The sequence below is a fragment of the Peromyscus californicus genome, unplaced genomic scaffold (assembly GCF_007827085.1).
Source record: "Peromyscus californicus insignis strain IS unplaced genomic scaffold, ASM782708v3 Scaffold_21__1_contigs__length_65335640, whole genome shotgun sequence".
NCBI lineage: Eukaryota > Metazoa > Chordata > Mammalia > Rodentia > Cricetidae > Peromyscus > Peromyscus californicus.
In genome coordinates, this window is record NW_026294514.1 from 43,192,413 (window position 1) to 43,211,131 (window position 18,719).

General features: G+C 47.3%; 1 protein-coding gene across 7 annotated transcripts in view; it reads left to right on the forward strand.

Annotated features, from left to right (window-relative positions):
* Positions 1–18,719, forward strand: part of Mtcl1 (microtubule crosslinking factor 1) — a 120,531-nt gene that overhangs the window by 87,656 nt on the left and 14,156 nt on the right. For all 7 annotated transcript variants that reach the window (XM_052750190.1, XM_052750192.1, XM_052750191.1 and 4 more), the window contains 3 exons: positions 785–982; positions 9,793–9,960; positions 13,793–14,047. In XM_052750190.1, coding sequence (XP_052606150.1) covers positions 785–982; positions 9,793–9,960; positions 13,793–14,047 — 621 coding nt within the window. The remainder of the gene's footprint in view (positions 1–784; positions 983–9,792; positions 9,961–13,792; positions 14,048–18,719) is intronic.

Genomic DNA, 18,719 nt, shown 5'->3' on the forward strand with positions numbered 1-18,719 from the left:
TTTGTATGTAGCCTAGGCTGGCTTTGAACACAGAAGTTCTTGTGCCTCCGCCTCCTGACTGCTGAGGTTGCAGGTGTGGGCCGCCGTGCTTACCACTGACCAGTTCTTGACTGCACAAGTCCCAGTGCCCCGTGGCTTTGCGTGTCCTGTTCCTCAGCCTTGCTTTCTGTCATGGTACGGTTACACACACAGCGTGGGCAGCCAGCGCAGCCACACAAGCTACTAACTCCGCTGCTCCTGCACTGGGAGTACTCGGAGCCCTTTGAGCTACCCTGCGAGTGGTAATTCTCTTTCCTCAGATTGAAGAACATCTTTAAAAATTAATTCAACCAGGTTCCCAGCATCCATGACAGGGAAACACATTGTTCAGCCAGGCCTAGATACGGTTGTGAGGTTTCTTGTTGATCAATACCCTGGAATTCCTCCTCCTGTCATTTATAAAACTGCCACTGTGAGCAAACGTAATCTACAAAGCATAAGGCTTGTCATTAATCGTTTCTTACATGTCAAGCACCTTTGCTGCCTAAGCGAAAGAAGTGTGGTAAGTAAAACTAGCATCTGAGGGAAACGACCGAGGACCAGATCACCTGCAAGGTGAGCGGTTACCTGACAGGCCACACACACAGTTCCAGTGTGAGGAGGAGGCTTGTGTGAGACAAGGAGTTTGGTCTCACACAAAGGCTAGTCTTGGCTCCTCTCATAATGAGACTCGATCGCAGGGGAAAAGTCAGTCTGTAGAACAAAAGAATATAAGCAAAGTTATGATCTTGTGTGCTGCTTTCAGAGTGAACAGCCAGACAATGTGCCTGGGTTTGCGGAGCTCAGCGTCCAGGGGGGCCACCAGACAGATGGAACAGACCAAGAGGATGCTGACCGAGGCTGCGGCCTTCCCATGGGAGAGCATGCCCCACACTCCCCGGTACACATCGGTGAACATGGATCACGGCTGCAGACTACAGAAGGGGGACCACTCAGCAGGCAGGTGGGTGCCTAGCTCTAAGCCTAGCATTCTATACAGCTGGAGGAGACTACTAGGCCATGTATCTATAAGGAGAAATCCACGGAGTCTGTTTAAAGGACAAAGAATTTATTAAGGTAAAGAACTCACTTGACAAGGATTCTGGAACGCTGTTCCAGCCGACCTGGATCTGTCTCACATGCAAGTCTCACAAGGGAGCTGCCTGCATGCATCTCAGGTCTTAAGGGTCTCAGAGAGGCCACGCCCCAGGGGCATGTACCTCAAGGTCATAGGCAGATAGGACAGTTACCTGCTATATCTCTGGGGGTGGTGCTTCAAGGTCATAGACAGAACAGCTACCCACTACATGTATATTGTCATCTTATTCCAAATTGTTGATGTTCCCGGCTGCAGCAAAGTCCTCCACTGACTTGACCACCTGTCGGTATTGGGGGATAGAGTTGGGGTGGCTAGAATGTTACCAGCCGTCAGGCTGCTCATCCATTCACTCCAGTGTCAGCTCATCTATTCATTTGATTAACCCATAACTTAGGACCACTGTAAGATCAAATCTATTGAGTATGTGCGTCCTTGGATATTCATTAGACAGAAGGAAGATATTCATTAGACAGATTTTTAAGAAGAGAGAATACTCACTTTTGTCATACCCTGGGAGCAACGTTACAGGACTTCTTGGTTAGTGTTTAACTGAATAGTCATTGCCAACAGCACTGAGGTGGTAACCTAGTTGATAGGGAGAAATAAAGAAGTATTTGTTTAAATTCCCATCATGCACAAAGTATTTCACGTTTCTCTTGGGCCACTTAAAACACACACCCAAATGAAAATACATGGTGACACTTTGAAAAAAAATCATAGCATGTGTAAAGAGGAGTGGGGTTTAAATGTTACTAAATGTCTGGTGACAGTGAGTCTTGCCGACAAACCCTGAAGACCAACTCTCCCCTAACCCACTATTGACAACATAAACTTCATTATTTTTATTTATTTATTTTTACATTCCTCTAACTAAGTGGCGACTCTATTTGATTCGGAGACTTGAGATCCTGAGGTGGCTCTCTGAGTTCTTTCTGAGCTTACGCGGCTTCTCAGAGAGCTTGTGCAGAAAGCCTGGAGTCCCCACCCCGGCTGCCTGCTTGCTGCTGTAAGGGTGCAGGTTTTGGCACTGGGCACGGCCCAGCCTTCCAGCCACAGGCATTCTGGATTACGCCTGCTGTGTGTTCAGCAGCTGCTGCTTCTCACCTGTCCCCTCTGTCCAAAGTGGTGTGTGTCAAGTGGGAGATGGCTGTCACCGGGCCCTCAGTGCGGATTCCAATGAGAAAGTGGTGCCCTTTGGAGTGCAGGCCGGGGGGATATTACTTTCTCTTCATATACAAGTCAGAACAGTTGTCTGTACCCCACCCACCTTCGTTGTCCCTGAACAATGTGACTCAGGATGAAGATAATAACTTTCAAAGGAGCCTCTCCTCCGAGTCATCAGGAAGTGCGTCAGTGTGCCAGAATCCCCGGGGAGATCTGAGGTCATGGAATAAGTTTTCCAGCAGTGATCTAGTTAGAAACTAGAACATTACAAATTATGAATAAAGCTTTAAAATGTAGGCATTTTATTGTTTTGAAAAGAGGTATTGTCGGGCCTCTGCGGTGTCTGTGATTGGCTCCAATCAATAGACAGAGACCTGCCACAACCAAGACCATGCGGTGGGCATTTCCCAAAAGCGCATCCAAACGCTTTGGAAAAGGGAAGAGATGCCACACATCCGGTTTTCTAAACAGTCATGGAAAACGTTACCCTTGGGGGCGAAAAAATAATGTAAAGTCACTCAGCCAGAACCACCCATCAGAGCGTTTGAATGTTTATCTCCCCTTGCCTGCTGTGGTTACTCTTCAAAGTAGGGCAGACATGTGAGTTTCTTCTGCAGACAGCGTGCTGGAGGATGGGCTGATGGGGGAGTGCGCATGTCAGAATCAGGTCTGCATCTCATTGAGTCTGTCAGCCCGCAGTAGCAAAAGCAAATGCGTGCACAGTGCCGTTCGGAAGAGGACAGGAGATTAATGAGCCCTGTGTAACGACACCTGGTTCGCTGAGAGTGAACGAACGTCCTCCATTAGAAGATTTGCCTCTCAGGGAGTGGTACGGTTGTTAGCTGGGCAGCCTGGATGCAAGAGTCACTGCATGTGTTTTAAAGAGCCTCTGTGTAGAACCACGGCCCCCACCAAGCCCTGAGAACCTCAGGGAGTGAGAAGTAGCATGGGAAACACCGCCAATCAGCTTTCCCATGGATGAATGAGCAAGTAACAAAAAGTAACAAAATTTCTCCAGCCCCAGTCATGGATTTGTATCTTGCTGTACACATTCTCACCGTGGAGCGCTGTAGATGGCAACATGTATCATATTCAGAGAAGTTAAAAAATATCGAATGTACCGACTCACACTGAGTACGGGTCAGAAGCAAAATTCATCAGGTTGGCAAACATTTGGTTGTGCCAATGTTCCCTGCCTCCCAGTCTTTAGTGACACAATCCCATGGCAGTGACCTTCTTCTCAAGCACAGTATGCGCTTTTATTTTCCTCGCTGCTCTGTCAAGCTGAAAGCCGGGGAGAACCAGCTGTATCATTCACATCAAGCGGGGTGTAGGCTGCCCCGTGGCACTTTGAGGCCAGCATTCCTAAGGCTGTTTATGCATTTCGTACTCTTTTTAGTAATCCCTGAAACCGAGGACTGAGACACAGGTGATTCATGTTGCCAGAATTGCAACCCTGTGGTCACGGGGTGGCTTGGATGACTACAGAGAAAACAGCTTGTTTTCCTGGCATTAGAGTAATTAATTAAAGGAACGTTACTCTGACGCCCAGAGATATGACACAGTTTATACTGTGATTGTGGAAAGCCTAGCATAAGATTCGATTCACAGCAAATGCTTAAGAAATATGGTTTCACGTTAATCTCTAAGCCTCATTCACCCTGCTGCTAGGGTCCTTCGTCCGTGGTCCAGCTGCAGTGGCGAAGCCTGAAGAGGCTGCCCCCAAAGCTAGCCTTCCCTCCACCAGTGGGCTTTGACTAAATCGAGTACTTGAAGCCTTGCTGCTTTCTAGCTGTCCATGCTGCCTGTCTCCCCCGCTTCCCAAGATAAAGAAACTTGCAGAAAGAGCACTTCTAATAGATTAGCATGTCAGAACTATGCACTACCACTCTCACTCAGGAGGCTGAGGCAGGGGGATTTCAAGTTAGAAGCCAACTTGCACTACGTAACAAAACCTTGTCTAAAAAACAAAACAACAGACCTCAATGACTGAGGATGTAGATGTAGTTCAGTAGTAGGGCTCTTGCCTCAAAGGCACAAAGCCTTGGATTTGGTCCCTGAAAAATTAAATCTTTAAAAAGTTCCCTTCTTGAGCCTAGATAGTGTTTACATTTTAGCTTTGTGCACTAGGGCCTGGTTTATTCTTTAGACCTTGCAGCTTCTGTAGCTTAGCTAGGAGCCAGACCAGAGCAAACCAGAGCAGAGCAATCCAGACTGGAGCAATCCAGACCAGAGCACATGATCACACACAGTTGGTCTTTGTGGTGTCTTGGCGGCTGTTGTCTCCGGAAACTGCACACACAGGTAAAAATTCAGAGGTGCTCAAAGTACTTCGTAAAAGGACTCTCTCAGCCTCACAGCCTTCCTCCTAGAATTCACCACACTAAGTTGTTTATAGCATCCCTTCCACAAGGGAGGAGTGTGTGCGTGTGTGTGTGTGTGTGTGTGTGTGTGTGTGTGTGTGTCCATCCTAATGCTCTTTGAACAGTGGTTCTGTTGCCACAATGATCCCCTGACTTTGATTGAACCTGCCCTGGTTTTTCATCTTGTGAGCTGGTAACTCTGTGTCTAACCTACTAAACGTGTACCTCCTTAAGAGGCCCTCACCCACCTGATTTCATTCTTGGGGGGACTCTTGGATAGGCACAGAGCCCTCCTGGCCATGAGCCGCTGGCACATTCCCAGCCAGAGGCAAATGACTTCTGCATGAAAGTAAGTACCATTCCTGAAAACTCCCACCATAGATTATACTTTGAAGGCCAGTCTTCAGGGGCCCATTCTTTTATCTGCAGAAAGATAATGACTTCAGAGAAGAATGTTGAATTAATCTCAGTATAACAATGAAGAGTGACAAATGCCTTATTTCGGAAAATGTTGCCGATATGCGGATCCATCCTTTTAAGGTCTTGTTTGGGGTTTCCTGCCAATAGGTGGGGGACTGCCTGGGATTGGTTTGTTTGCTTTTATTGAACACAACAAAAGCTCCCCTCTCGCCTTTGTTGAATGGAAACTGGCCATGCATGAGCCAGGCAATCAGGGCAGCTCCCCTGTCTTGTGAGTAGGTGAAATAAATAAGAGACAAAGGCCATCACCTCTGTTTTGTGACTGGCTTTTTGTGGGTCACCCCACAGTGGCAGGTCAATATATCCCATTTACTTTGGGATGAAGCCCATTCCCAAAGGGAATGAATGGCTCAGAGGTAAGCCAGGCAGAGTTCATGGTGGCTTCACTCTTCGCCTACTTACAATTGCATGTGATGCGTGTATCTCAGAAATCTCAGATTCTGAAAAAATATCTGGCATTGCATCACACGTATCTTGGTATATGACCTTATCCATACTCCTGCTTCACTTGCTCTGAATGTACCACAGGCTTGCAAGGCAATCTGGGGGACTAAAGGCCAACCTTGAACCTGTCATAACATATGACCCATGAGCACAGATCTCAGTTTTGGATTTTTAAAGTGCCCTACCCCAGAGAGATGAGCCGTGAAGGACTGGGATGCCCTTAAATGCCTTAAGGAATAGGAAATAGTAAAGTCACTGTTGCCGACCATCCAGTTTGAAGAGATTTGGGAAATGGTATTTTTGTTTTGTTTTGTTTGGGTTAAAACTTACCTGTACTAAAATGTATAAACCATATATAAACCATGTATAAAACATAAGCTGCATAGCTAGACTCTGACCTGAAAGGTTCAAAAAGCTCTTATGTCCAAATGACTTTCCAAATCTTTATGGATCAGGGTCTTCACTATGTAGCCCTGGCTGGCCTTGAACTCACAGAGAACCTCCTAGGATTGATACATTTGCCTTTTACCTTTTACTTTGGATCATCTTTTTACCCTGAAACCTATCTCAGCAGGAGGCATCAGAAAAGACATGAGAAAGGGGACTTTTTTGGTGGTTCAACTGTTATTATTTCCCTTAATGAGGGAGACGACAGTGTAGCTGGAAGTTTTCCTGTTTCCCACCCGGTCCTGCAACCGCTCAAACCCAATTAAACACACAGAGGCTTATATCAATTAAAACTGTTTGACCATTAGCTCAGGCCTACCACTGACTAGCTCTTACATTTAAACTTACCCATAATTCTTATTTATGTTTAGCCACATGGCTTGGTACCTTTTCTCAGTTCTGCCTTCACATCTTGCTTCCTCTGTGTCTGGCTGGTGACTCCTGACTCAGCCCTTCCTTTTCCCAGAATTATTCTCTCTGCTCATCCCACCTATACTTCCTGCCTGGCTACTGGCCAATCAGCGTTTTATTTATCAACCAATCAGAGCAACACATTCACAGCATACAGAGTGATATCACCCATCACGACAGTTTCTCAGAGTAGGATGACTTCCCCAACAAAACGAAAAGAAAACAACTTGGCACATTGTAATGTGACATTTTAAATGTTTCTGGCTTGGATTGTCTGTTAGTGGTGGAGATGAGCCTAAGTTATAGTCTAGAGAGTGGGACCTTGGCATACCTGTTTGTCCTAGGCTTTAGTTCTTTGGGTATAAAATGCATCAAGATTGATAGGAAATAAAAGGTCATATAGATGAATAGGTTAGCACACTTCCTGGCCCATAAGAAATGGTAAGTAGGGGCTGGAGAGATGACTTGGCAGTTAAGAGCACTACCTGCTCTTTCCAGAGGACCCAGGTTCAATTCCCAGGACCCACATGGTGGTTCACAACCATCTGTTAACTATGCATGTGGTGCATCAACATATATGGAGACTAAACACACATACACATAAAATACATAAAATAAATCAAATTTTAAAAAAGAAATAATAAGTAGTGGTGACTGTCATGACTGGATTTATGCGTGTACATAAAAACCATTTAGAAGAACGATGCCCATCCATAGCACAAGAGTCTCCAGAAACATTGACATGGAAATTGTGTGTTCATGGCAAAAAGCTGTCCTGGCTTCCTGACACCCCACAGAGGGTCCTTGGGTGATTTTGATAACAAGGCTTGCTTGCTCTCATTGCCCATCTTCACCCCGAAGCCATTTTGGAGGTCATTTTGTGGTAACGAATACTGTCCTTGGATTGTGGAGTATTACGCTGATAACTTGGACCCAAATGTGCATAGAAACATTAAGGCTTAATTTTTATCGGATCCAATATCTGCTAATGCCGAAAAGTGCCCACTTTGCTTCCAGAGAAAGTAAATTTTCAATCTGCAAAGAGGCCGTAAAGCCCTGGTTTTAATGTCCTTAGTGGTCATGTAACACGGGGCTGAATCATCACATGATTCTAATGTTATTAGAATGTGGTACAGGAGCTGAGCCATCACAGGCTGAGCCTTTATTCGATTTGGGATTCTTGGAGAAGTGTTGATTACATGGTTCACTGCGTTTTCTTCCATGTAAATGGGATGACTGACTGCCCCAAGACCAGATCAAAATTATTATGGTTATTTTTCCGCTTACATTTCATTTGATTCAAAAGTTAGGTGATTTTTATTTAAAGATCTAAAGGTGAAAATAAATCTCTCATAAAACATATCACTCTTCAGAACATACTATGTGAAAATGTGTATTTCTTTTTTATGTTTGTGGGTGATTTGCCTGCAAGTGTATGTGCATTGTGTATCAGTAGTACTCACAGAGACCAGAAGAGGGTGTTGGGTCCCTAGAACTAGTGGTTGTGAGCCACCAAGTAGTTGCTGGGGGTCAAACCGTGGTCCACTGGAAGAGCAACCAGTCAGTCCTCTTAACCCCTGCCATCCCTGTGTCCTTCTGAAGCTGTGTATCTCTGAGAGGACTGGTGCAGTACCTTTTCTTACCCAGCTGTTTACACTTATGTCCCTGGAAGGTACTTGTGATGTGGAGTTTTACATGTTCATAAGCATCCATCTCCAGGAGGACTGGGCAAACATTGTTACATAGCAGCAGGGACTGCAGAACTGGAAAGTTTTCTGTCTGCCAAGGTTTTCAAACGTTAACTAAATTTTACTCTTGATGCCTTTTGTCACAAGTAAATATTGGTGTTCACCGTCAGAAAATTAAAAAAGAAATAAATGGTGATAGGCCTTACCACTCTGTCAAAACCAACTAGATTTGATATAGTAACTTCTTCATAAATTGCGGGGACAGCTATGCACTTCCAGTTAATCAATATGCTGTTGGTGATTGGATTCACTTGTTAAACATAAACATATACACATAGTACCTTAGATTCTTCCCATGCGCAACAGTCTTTTCTGGTTAGTGGATTCAGAAGTGTCTTGGAGACACGAGATTGTCATCTGTGAAATCCACACACTTGAGAACCACACAACGGAGTTTATAAATGTTTCCAGTAAGTCTGCTGTTGTGTGCTGGTCCGCCTTTATGGCTGTCCTTTGACAGATAGTTGAAGGTGCATGACTGAGAAGTGGTCTTGCGTGTAGAATGTGAGCGGGGGCCTGTGTACTTGCTCAGTAGAACAGTGAGTGAATTTTCTGCATTCTGTGTGAACCAGTGGCTCTGACGTCCTGGGGTGGCACTTAAATGTGTGAGGTGGGATTTAGTTTTTAGTTCCCCGTGCTTCCCGAGTAAACCAAACCAAGGACATCCAATCAAGAACTCGCGAACTTGGTGCCTTGTGTTTAATTGGAAAGGACCGGTCATAGCCGCCCATTATATCAAAGAGCTATAATTGACTTAGAGTATTTAATTCAGACAAACGTCCTCCTTTTTTTTTTTCCCCCTCTTTAGTTCTTAAGAGATGGGTTCTCTCTGTGTAGCCCAGGCTGGCCTGCAACTTGTGGTCCTTCTTTCTTACTTTTCCCACGCTGGGATTACAGGGGCTGTGTGCCCGACTTTGTGATACAATGCTCGCGCCAACACACTAAAACAGGAATCCAAGTTTTGAAGTGTGTCTTCAAAGGCTGGGCAGGGTCTGGAAAGCCTAATAGCTTTTATGTGAAGTACAAACGGTAATAAGTTAATAGCTCAGTCTTGGAATCAGCAGACGCCGTGTGAGCAAGTTGAGCATTTCACCTCCGGCTTTAATTAGGAGCTCTCAAAAGCCCCTCCCATCCCCTCCTCACTTGTCCTTGTCATAGCCTAGTAGTAACCAGAAGTCCAAGAGTGACCGCCCTGTGTCTCTGAGAGCTCTAGGCCCTCGTCGATGACTTCTGCTTCAATAGTTGGCATTGGAGTGATGCTGTACCATAGTGCCCAGCCCAACTCTGAGACCTGGATATCTGAAGTCCCACAGTGTGTCTGGACAGCCAATGGCTCCCAGTGGCCTTTGGCCACTTCTTGATTCTAAACTAGCCCTCAGGGTTGAGAGCGCCTCTGCTGTAGATGCCCACAGCACCGATCCATGGTCCATTCTCTGAACACACCTACTCAGAGCCTTGGCCTCAGGAGGCCTCTGGCCAGGGTGGGGACCATCTTGCCATTATTGGGTGATTGTAGACCCCACCCACAGGTGCCTTCTGCAGGGAACCTGGCAGGTGCTGCAGCCCCCACCATCTAAGAGACACTCTTTAGTGACATCCCCTGGCTCTGTTCCCACAGGTGGGGGAAAACCAGCAGCTGTTCAGGGCCCTCAAGGCCCTGCTGGAGGACTTCCGTTCGGAGCTACGGGAGGACGAGCATGCCCGACTCCGCCTGCAGCAGCAGTATGCCAGCGACAAGGCTGCCTGGGATGTGGAGTGGGCCGTGCTCAAGTGCCGCCTGGAGCAGGTACCTGCCCCCTTGGGCCACCTCCCTCCTGAACGCTGTGCCTGTCCCCCTCTTCCCTGTCCATGATGAGTGAGGAAGATGCAGTTAAGTTCTCCATAGCAACCCCGGTGGAGGGAAGGGCGGGGGTGGGGGGGGGTGAGGTTGTCAGGGAAGTGCCTTACCCCCCAAGTTCCTCTGTTCCCTGGGCGCTAAACAAGGATGTGGAGGAGACCCATTGAAGGACAGCCAGCAGGATGTTGTCGCCATGTGGACTGACTGTTCGGAACCACAGGAAGCCAGAGTAGAGGGTTTTTTTATTTTATTTTTTTCTATTCTTTTTGAGACAGGGTCTCACTATGTAGTTCTGACTGGACTGGAACTTGCTGTGTAGACCAGGCTGGGCTGGAACTTGATCTGTAGACCAGGCTAGCCTCCCAGAGATTCACCTGCCTCCCTGCCTCCCAAGTGCTGAAATAAAAGGTGTGCACCAGTGTCCTGGCTTCAGGCTGTGGTTTTGTCAACTCTGAAAAAGGGCAACATGTGGCTGCCCTTTAGAATTTTTTTTTTTTTTTTTTTTGGTTTTTCGAGACAGGGTTTCTCTGTGTAGCTTTGCGCCTTTCCTGGGACTCACTTGGTAGCCCAGGCTGGCCTCGAACTCACAGAGATCCGCCTGGCTCTGCCTCCCGAGTGCTGGGATTAAAGGCGTGCGCCACCACCGCCCGGCTAGAATTTTTGAAATATTGAAAGGAGCTTCCTTCCACTCATGGCTTGGAAATCTTGTCAAGTCCAATTTCCTTTTCATTTATACCAAGGAAACTGAGGCCCCGAAGGGGCAGCTTGCTGAAATCTGAGTCAGTGCTAGCGTGGGAAGAGCCCGTGTGACCCACCTCCAGCGAGGATTTACAGCCCAGCCTTGGGAGTGTGGCTCGGGCCAGCTTCTCTGGGTGTCTCCCGTATAGTGTCTGCTGCTCCAGGGTGCTTCCAGGTCATAAGGCAGGAACAAGGTCTGTGTGTGTCATGCGTTTTCTAGCCTTTGTTGCGAGGCAAACTACAAACTAATTAAAATTTTATATGGATTGGCTCAGTCATGAAAGGAAAAAAAGTCTCCTAAAAAGGAGATACCTGTAAATAGCCTCAATTGTGATAAAAGACAAAAAGAAAACAGCTCTCCTAGGACTCCCCAAGTTCATTGTTCTGACCCATGACCTCCAGGTACCCCTCAAGATCACCCGCACCACCACCACTTGACTCAGGATACCTCCCCAAGTCTGCCTGCAGTACCACTGAGCCCAGGCATCCCTCAAGTTCACTTGTCCTGCCACGTGAACCTAGGTACCTCCAAGGTTACCTGTCCTGCCACTGACCCTGGGCACCCCTACTGCCATCCACCATCAGATTTCACAAGCTTGCCTGCTCTGTCCTCTGACTTCAGGTTTAGGGCTCACAGTCCTTGGGGAGGTAGGAACAGAGTCATTCAGGCCAAACCTATGAAATGATAGAACCGTGGCCCTGCTATGGTTCCTGGCAGCTCAGGCGAAGGCTTCTTATTAGATTCTCCATTCATCCTGGCATCCAGTCTACCATGAAATGTGCAAAGATGCTCTTCCAGGAGGTGTCATTACATCCCTTTAGAAGTACCACTGGTGAGGGAATCCACGTAAATAAGAAGGAAGACATATTTGTTGATGCGAGTTCAGACATTGCATCTTTGTCTCAGAGGAGCCTGAGATCCACCAGTGGGTTGGCTACAAATAGAGCCTCAGGGGAGAAGAGTGCCTTCTCGCCAGGAAACGAGCTAGGACCTCAAGTTCAGAAGCCAGGTAGTACCACAGACCGTTTATCTTCTGCCTCATTTGTTTAGGACGTTTCTTCCACATGCGCAGCCCAGGATCAGTGAATGGCCCCTAATGCTGTCTGCCTTCTCAACGCAGCTTGGCCTTCTACTTAAATACAAATCAAAAACCTAGATATTTTCAGGGGAACCCAAATCTCTGTTTTGTTTTGTTTTTCTCCCAAACTAATCCTTGCTCTAAATACTGAGGATCCAGCGACAAATGGGATCATCTTTGCTTAGCTGGGCTTGCTGGTGCATACCTGTAGGAAAGCTGAGGCAGGGGGGATCCCAAGTCTGAGGTCATCCTTGGTCACGGACTGGAACCAATTTCAAAATAAAAGCACTTGCCAAGCATGTGTGCAGCCCGTGGCTGGGTCTCTAGCATAGCGGGGAAGCAAAGCAAAACACAGCTCTTCTGTTCCACTGAGTCAGTCCTTAGTGACCTAGCACAAGCCCCGAGGCTCTCTGAATAGAAAACCCTCTGCAGACATGTGCACACGCCAGTCTGATGGAGGCCGTAGTTGAAGGTGCCTCTTCCCTAACCAGCATACCTTGGCGTACCTGGGATCTTTGACCAGCATGAACTTCATCTCCCTCCCCATCCTCTGTGCCACCACTGTTTATTTCTATATATGCCGTAAATACAAATGTATCACATCTGTGGGGGTTTTTTTTGTTTTTTGTTTTTGTTTTGTTTTTTGTTTCAGAGAATAAGTGATGTTTAAAATCAACTTAAATGGAGGAAATGAGTTTTATATCTACATTTGCTATTTCCATTGTGCATTTTTGGGTAGATCCAAGTCTTGGTCCCATATTCCTTCTGTTTAAAGAACCTCCCCTGCGGGTCTGGGAGGGCAGCTCCACTGGCAAGAACTGTTTTTGTTGTACGTTTTCATTTCTGTGTGTTAGAAGAGGTTTCTCCTTCAGTTTTGAAATTTAGAATTTTAAATTGTCTTAGTGAGGTCTCTACTTCTCTGATAAAGCATCCTGGCTAACAGCAACATGGGGAGGAAAGAGTTTTAGTTTCAGCCTACACTTCCATATCACTGTCCATCATTGAAGGATGCCATGGCAGAAACGCAAGGCAGGAACCTGGAGGCAGGAGCTGACGCAGAAACCATGGGGAAGTGCTGCTCACTGGCTTGCTCCTCATGGCTCGCTCAGCCTGCTTTCTTAGAGAACTCAGGACCATCAGCCTGGGGATGGCACTACCCACAATGGGCTGCGCCCTCCCATATCCATTTTCAATTAAGACAATACCACACCGGCTCGCCTGAAGGCCAGTCTTAAAAGAGGCATTTTCTGAATTAAGATCTCCTTTCCCAGATCTGTTTAGGTTTGTTTGAAGTTGACAGGAGCCAACCAGCACGTTTATCCTGTTTGAATTTTTTGCCTCAGCTGCTTAGGGGTGCCCATCATTCTCTGACTCACATAGTTTCCAACTGGAAGTCTTGTGTAATCCTTGCACCGACGGTTCTAGGAACCGAGAGCGCTTAGGATAAAGAGGATGCTTCGTGGGTACCCAGAGGAAGGAGACCTACATGCATACCCTAGTGCTGCCATCTTGGCATAATGTGTCTTTTCTCTCTCATTTCTACCAGTTTCTTCTTTGGTAGTTTTATGGTTTCTATATTTCACCCCTGGTGATTGGACAGACATTTATTAAAGAATATTGGGTTCCATTGTTTGTCCCAGAAAGGGGCCAAAGATATTGAACCAAGCATGGTATCACCTTCAAGGAGCTGTAGAGGCCGACAACAGAGTGGCTTAGACTGGGAGGTGCAGTTTTAAGAAGGGGTCTGTAAGAGCTGTGCTCCACAATCTATGAGATTTTACACCCGTTATTCTTAATTCTGGCCTTAAAAATGAAATTCATTTTGTTTTCCCACGGGATCGGTCCAGCTTGGCTTAAGTATGCATCCTGGGATCATGTGTAGATAGATATCCTGAGCTTCCTTTCTCCCTCCGGTGCTGTGCTTCAGGGAGGGTCTTCCTGAGTCTTTTCTTCTTCTTCGGCAGCTGGAAGAGAAGGCAGAGAAAAGCTTGGGAGAGCTCGACTCCTCTGCTGAGGGCAAAGGGGCCTTGAAGAAGGAGAGAGAGGTCCACCAGAAGCTCTTGGCTGACAGCCACGGCCTGGTCATGGACCTGCGCTGGCAGATCCATCACCGGGAGAAGAACTGGAACCGAGAGAAGGTGGAGCTGCTGGAGCGTCTGGACAGCGAGCGCCAGGAGTGGGGGCGGCAGAAGGAGGAGCTGCTGTGGCGGGTGGAGCAGGTAGGTGTGCCGCAGCCCCTGAGTGGGCAGCAGCTGCAGCAGCGCGGGCAGCTTGCAGACAGCTCACGACCCTGGCCAGGGGCACCTAGAGAAAGGAGCTTGCTGCCGTCTCCTGCTTTCTGTTAAGAGGATGAGTGTGAAGTGCTACGTTTCCTGTAGCGGAGGTCTGCTCCCGTGCTCTGCGTGTGTTAGTTACTTTCGTGTACCAGAATACCTGTGAGAACAACTTAAAAGATGTGGGAGCCTTGTACCAGTCAGTGGTTGCTTGGTGCGATGTGCTTGGATGGTAGTACATGGTGGCTGGAGCACCTGGTAGAGGAGCTACTTCGTCTCATGGTGGACAGAGAAGCAGGGAGAATAATAAAGCAGGACTGGGCAGGCTGTAGCTCCAAGGGCACAGCCCCAGGGACCTACTTCATCGAACTGGACCCCCATCTCTTTATCTTCTACCACCTTCCTGTAGCTAGAGTTTCCCTGCCTGGCCCACAGTCAGGACAAATCTCTCTCACCTGCCAGTCCCACAGCCGCTCAGACCCAACCAAGTAAACACAGAGACTTATATTGGTTACAAACTGTATGGCCGTGGCAGGCTTCTTGCTAACTGTTCTTACAGCTTAAATGAATCCATTTCTATAAATCTATACCTTGCCACGTGGCTCGTGGCTTACCGGCATCTTCACATGCTGTTTGTCATTGTGGCGGCTGGCAGTGTCTCTCACTCAGTCTTCCACTTCCCAGCTTTATTCTCCTCCTTGTCCCGCCTATACTTCCTTCCTGGCCACTGGCCAATCAGTGATTTATTTATTGACCAATCAGCAACACACTTGACATACAGACCATCCCACAGCACCTTCCGGTAATGCCATCAACTTTGAATTTGTCTAGGAATTAATTCATTTATTAGGTCAGAACCCCCAGGATGTAGTGGCCTTAATTGAAAGGCCTGGCTTTCAAACAAACACACCCAGGTCAGCATTACTAATCTAGACATTTCTCACCCCAGTGAAGTTGACAGTCAAGGTGAATCATCACACCCTTCCATTACACACATCCGTTCATTGCAGAGTCTGTAGGCGATTTTGCCTTTATATACATGTGCAGGGGCTGAGAAGGGATCTTTTAAAGGGATTTGAAGATTAAAGTTGAAAGGGGAGGTTATTTCGGGTTATCCGTCCTTCCCCAGAGTAAGCTAACACTTAGGATGGCCACAGAAGACATGGTCTGGTCGTGGTGATGGCTGCAGCCTGAATGGAATTGTTCCCATTAGTGAAGTAATTACCAAATTGAGTTAGAAGTCATTGTTGGCTGGCGAGTGTTCCTGCTGTGGTATTGCTGAGCCGTGATTAGATAGGACCAGAATCAAGGGAGGTATCTGGTAGCTCATCATCTCCAGATAAACAAACTCAGATGGATGTGGGGAGAGCAGAGGGAGTTGTTTTCCTGCCGCTAGATAATCATTCTCTGCATTGCGTGCGCTTGGTGTGGTTTAGATAGCTGCAGTAGGGCCAGAGTTATGTGCAGATTCAGTTTTCCCGTCACGCTGAGGAGAGGGTTTTGAATTCCTCCCTGGCTGGATTCCCATCCCCACAGATACCTTGCCTCTTTTCAACCTGTCACTCCTATAAATGCCCAAAGCCTCAAGAAATATCAGTCAGTTCGAAGTGGTAACCAGGATAAAGTACAGCATTACTCCATTATCAATGCTCGCTCACACTGCCTGCGTTAATGTGAGAGCCTGTTGAGAATGAAGCTCTTCCAGCCACCTGTACGACACCGTTCCTGTGCTAAGGTTGAATGGCAAAGGTGAATTCAAGTTTAAGTTTGCATAGGGAGGGACGCAGAGTGAACCACGTGATTTAAAAATGGCCAGAGCCTTTGACTTAGAAGCAGTAGAGAGGAAGAAAGCCCACTACAGATAGAAGGAGCGGAGGCCTTCCTGGGCTTGATCACCAGTGAGTCACCTTGTTAATATTTGATATGGCTCCACTTCAAAATCCTCCAAATACTACCAAGAGGAAAGTTACCATTTCCTGTGTGGTTTGGAAATACAGCACTGTGGAACAATCTGCCAGATTGTGCCTAGCATCTGTGCTCTGTTGAGTGGGTCTGCCGCGAGGCAGAACTCCAGGGCTAACAGTAGCATGCATTCTTACAAAATGATCACCAATTTATCACACCCAACTTGACGTTTTCTTAGGAGTCATGAACAGATGTCTCTGCCCCAGATGGAGTTCTGACTACAGGCCAAGTATGATTCCACCCCAATCTCGTTTAGTGAAGCGCTGAGTTTATTGGGGTTACGTACAGCACCATGGATGAGGGGTTCCTTACAGGAGCCTGGGTGGCTCCCGGGTAGAATCCTCACTGAAAAGCCCACTGGAGCATCGTGATTCACAGGAGCTGCATCTCTGGTGCACAAACTGTAGGCAGCTCAGCCTCCAGGCAGCTCCTTCCTCCACAACTGTTAACTGCTTATATAACCTTGGGGGGCGGGGGGGGGAACTCTTGGTGAATCTTCTTTCTGTGGTTCTTGGGCCCTGTAAGTCTCATGACACTTTCTTCTCCCTCCAAGAGGCAGTGTTTTATCTCCTAGGAAACAACAGGCCTGGTACTAGGTACTTCTTGGCCACTGCTTTGTGTCCCTGCCACACCCTGTAAGGCCATGGTGTCCCCTGTCATGGGCCTTTGGGGGTCCCCTTTGCCTAGTCATTGCTGTTTGTTGATCCTGTCACAGGCTGCTTTAGTCAGTTAAGCAGGTATCTGAGGCTTTTGTGTTTCTTTGGGGGAGTAAGGAATTTCTAGCAAAGAAGAACTTGGTCAGACACATCTGGTAACACTCAGTTTCTGAAGCAGCAGTGACCCAGGGCTGAACTGTCTGTCACCTCACCTGGTGCTTCAGGTGTGCACCTGGCGCTTCAGGTGTGCACCTGGCCCTCACACCTGTGCTGTATAGGTCCTGGCGTCTGTGCAGGATTCCCTGCTCGTCAGGTCGGTCCACGATGAAAGGATGCTGCAGACGTGCAGCTGCGGCTTTGAGAACTAAGTCTAGCCTTTCCGCGGGAGTCGTCCACATGGGATAGGGTTTTAGAGATCTCACTGCCCAACTTGAAAACTAGTACAGCGGCTGTACGTGAGCATTCTCTGAAAGAGGAGGTCGGCTCAGATGCCCATGGAGGTGTACGTACAAGGGGAAATACGCACAGGTTTCAGCTCTCGTCCAGTTGCTTGCTGGTTTCATGTCTAGTTGCACATTCCATAGACGAGCAAGAAATGTAACTGAATATTCCTCACGGCGTCCACTTGATACTTGGCCCCCGGGGAAGCCGAATAACCTTGGCTGTGATAACTTGATACGGACAGTCAGAGAAGCAGCAGTAAATCCATTTTCCACTTCCAGGACATGTGCATCATACTTGCCCGGTGTCGTTAAACTCCTGCATCATTTCTATGCCACATGAGGCGGTTTGTGTGGTGAACAACTATGGGAATGTGGCTAAGGCGTGTCTCCTCTATCCTGGTAGAACTCTTATCTCGGCCCACGTTGGATTGGGGGGTTAGTTAACTTTCATGGAGTCTCACTGGATTTCTCCATAGGATTGGTCAGCTCCCAGTTCACTGTCACAGAATGTCTCTCTCTATACTTGTACTTGGGGAGCTAAAAAAAAAAAAAAAGGAACCATTGTATGTCAACGATTCACCCTCCCATTAATTTTCTCGAGTCAGTTACCTTTAGAACCTGAACAGCCAGCCCGTCTTCTAAAACCTGTGCACAAGGCGACCTCTTTCTTTCCACCTAGTTGTAAGGTGACACTCTTGAGATTTTTTTGTTGTGTTCAATTATCTGAAATCCAAACCTGTTAAATTTTCTATTTGCATTAAATGTCATTCCGCTGCAAGATCACAAGTACAGTAGGTGTGCAGCCCCAGGAAACCCTATCCGTTAAGGATCCCTTATACTATTACAGCAGCACACAGGCATCTGGGCAGCAGGGACTGCCAGCTCTAGCCGCTTCGGTTCTTTTTTTTTTTTCTTCAGGAAATCTGACACTTAGCAGCCCCGGTGCAAACTGCTGCTGGCTGCCTGGGTTTATTTTTGAAACCCACTTTATTGAGTTAGAACGTGGTTGTTCATAGCTCTCCTCTTTGGTCGTTCCTTCTCCCCCTACACACACACACACACACACACACACACACACACACACACACACACACACACCCTCAGTGCACATTTACAGCTTCCAATGCGATTCTTGCATTTTAATTCTCTGCCCAAAATAACTTGGGAGATGATCATGTGTTGAAACTCATCCGCACTGACATGCGTTAGAGAAATATAATAAAAAGCTTTCCTTTTTATATATATTTTTAAGTAAAGCATTTAGCGTCATTAAGGGAACTGCGAAGAAATGTGTCATTAGGAAGGGGGAGGAGAGAGTGGAGGGAGCTGAGCTCAAATCTGGAGTGATCTGTTTGTTCCCTCATATAACAGTGAACCTGACACAGACTGGCATCTACGATTTGGCTGCTGGCGGGGGACCCCTGTCTTCTCATAGGCTAGCAATAACGTTCAAAGACGTTTGTTTGAACGCCTCCAAAATTAGAAAATGAGCTGAGGGTCCTGTGGTCCTGTCCAGCTTCCTCCTGACCATTCCCAGTCCACGCCCCTGCAAGC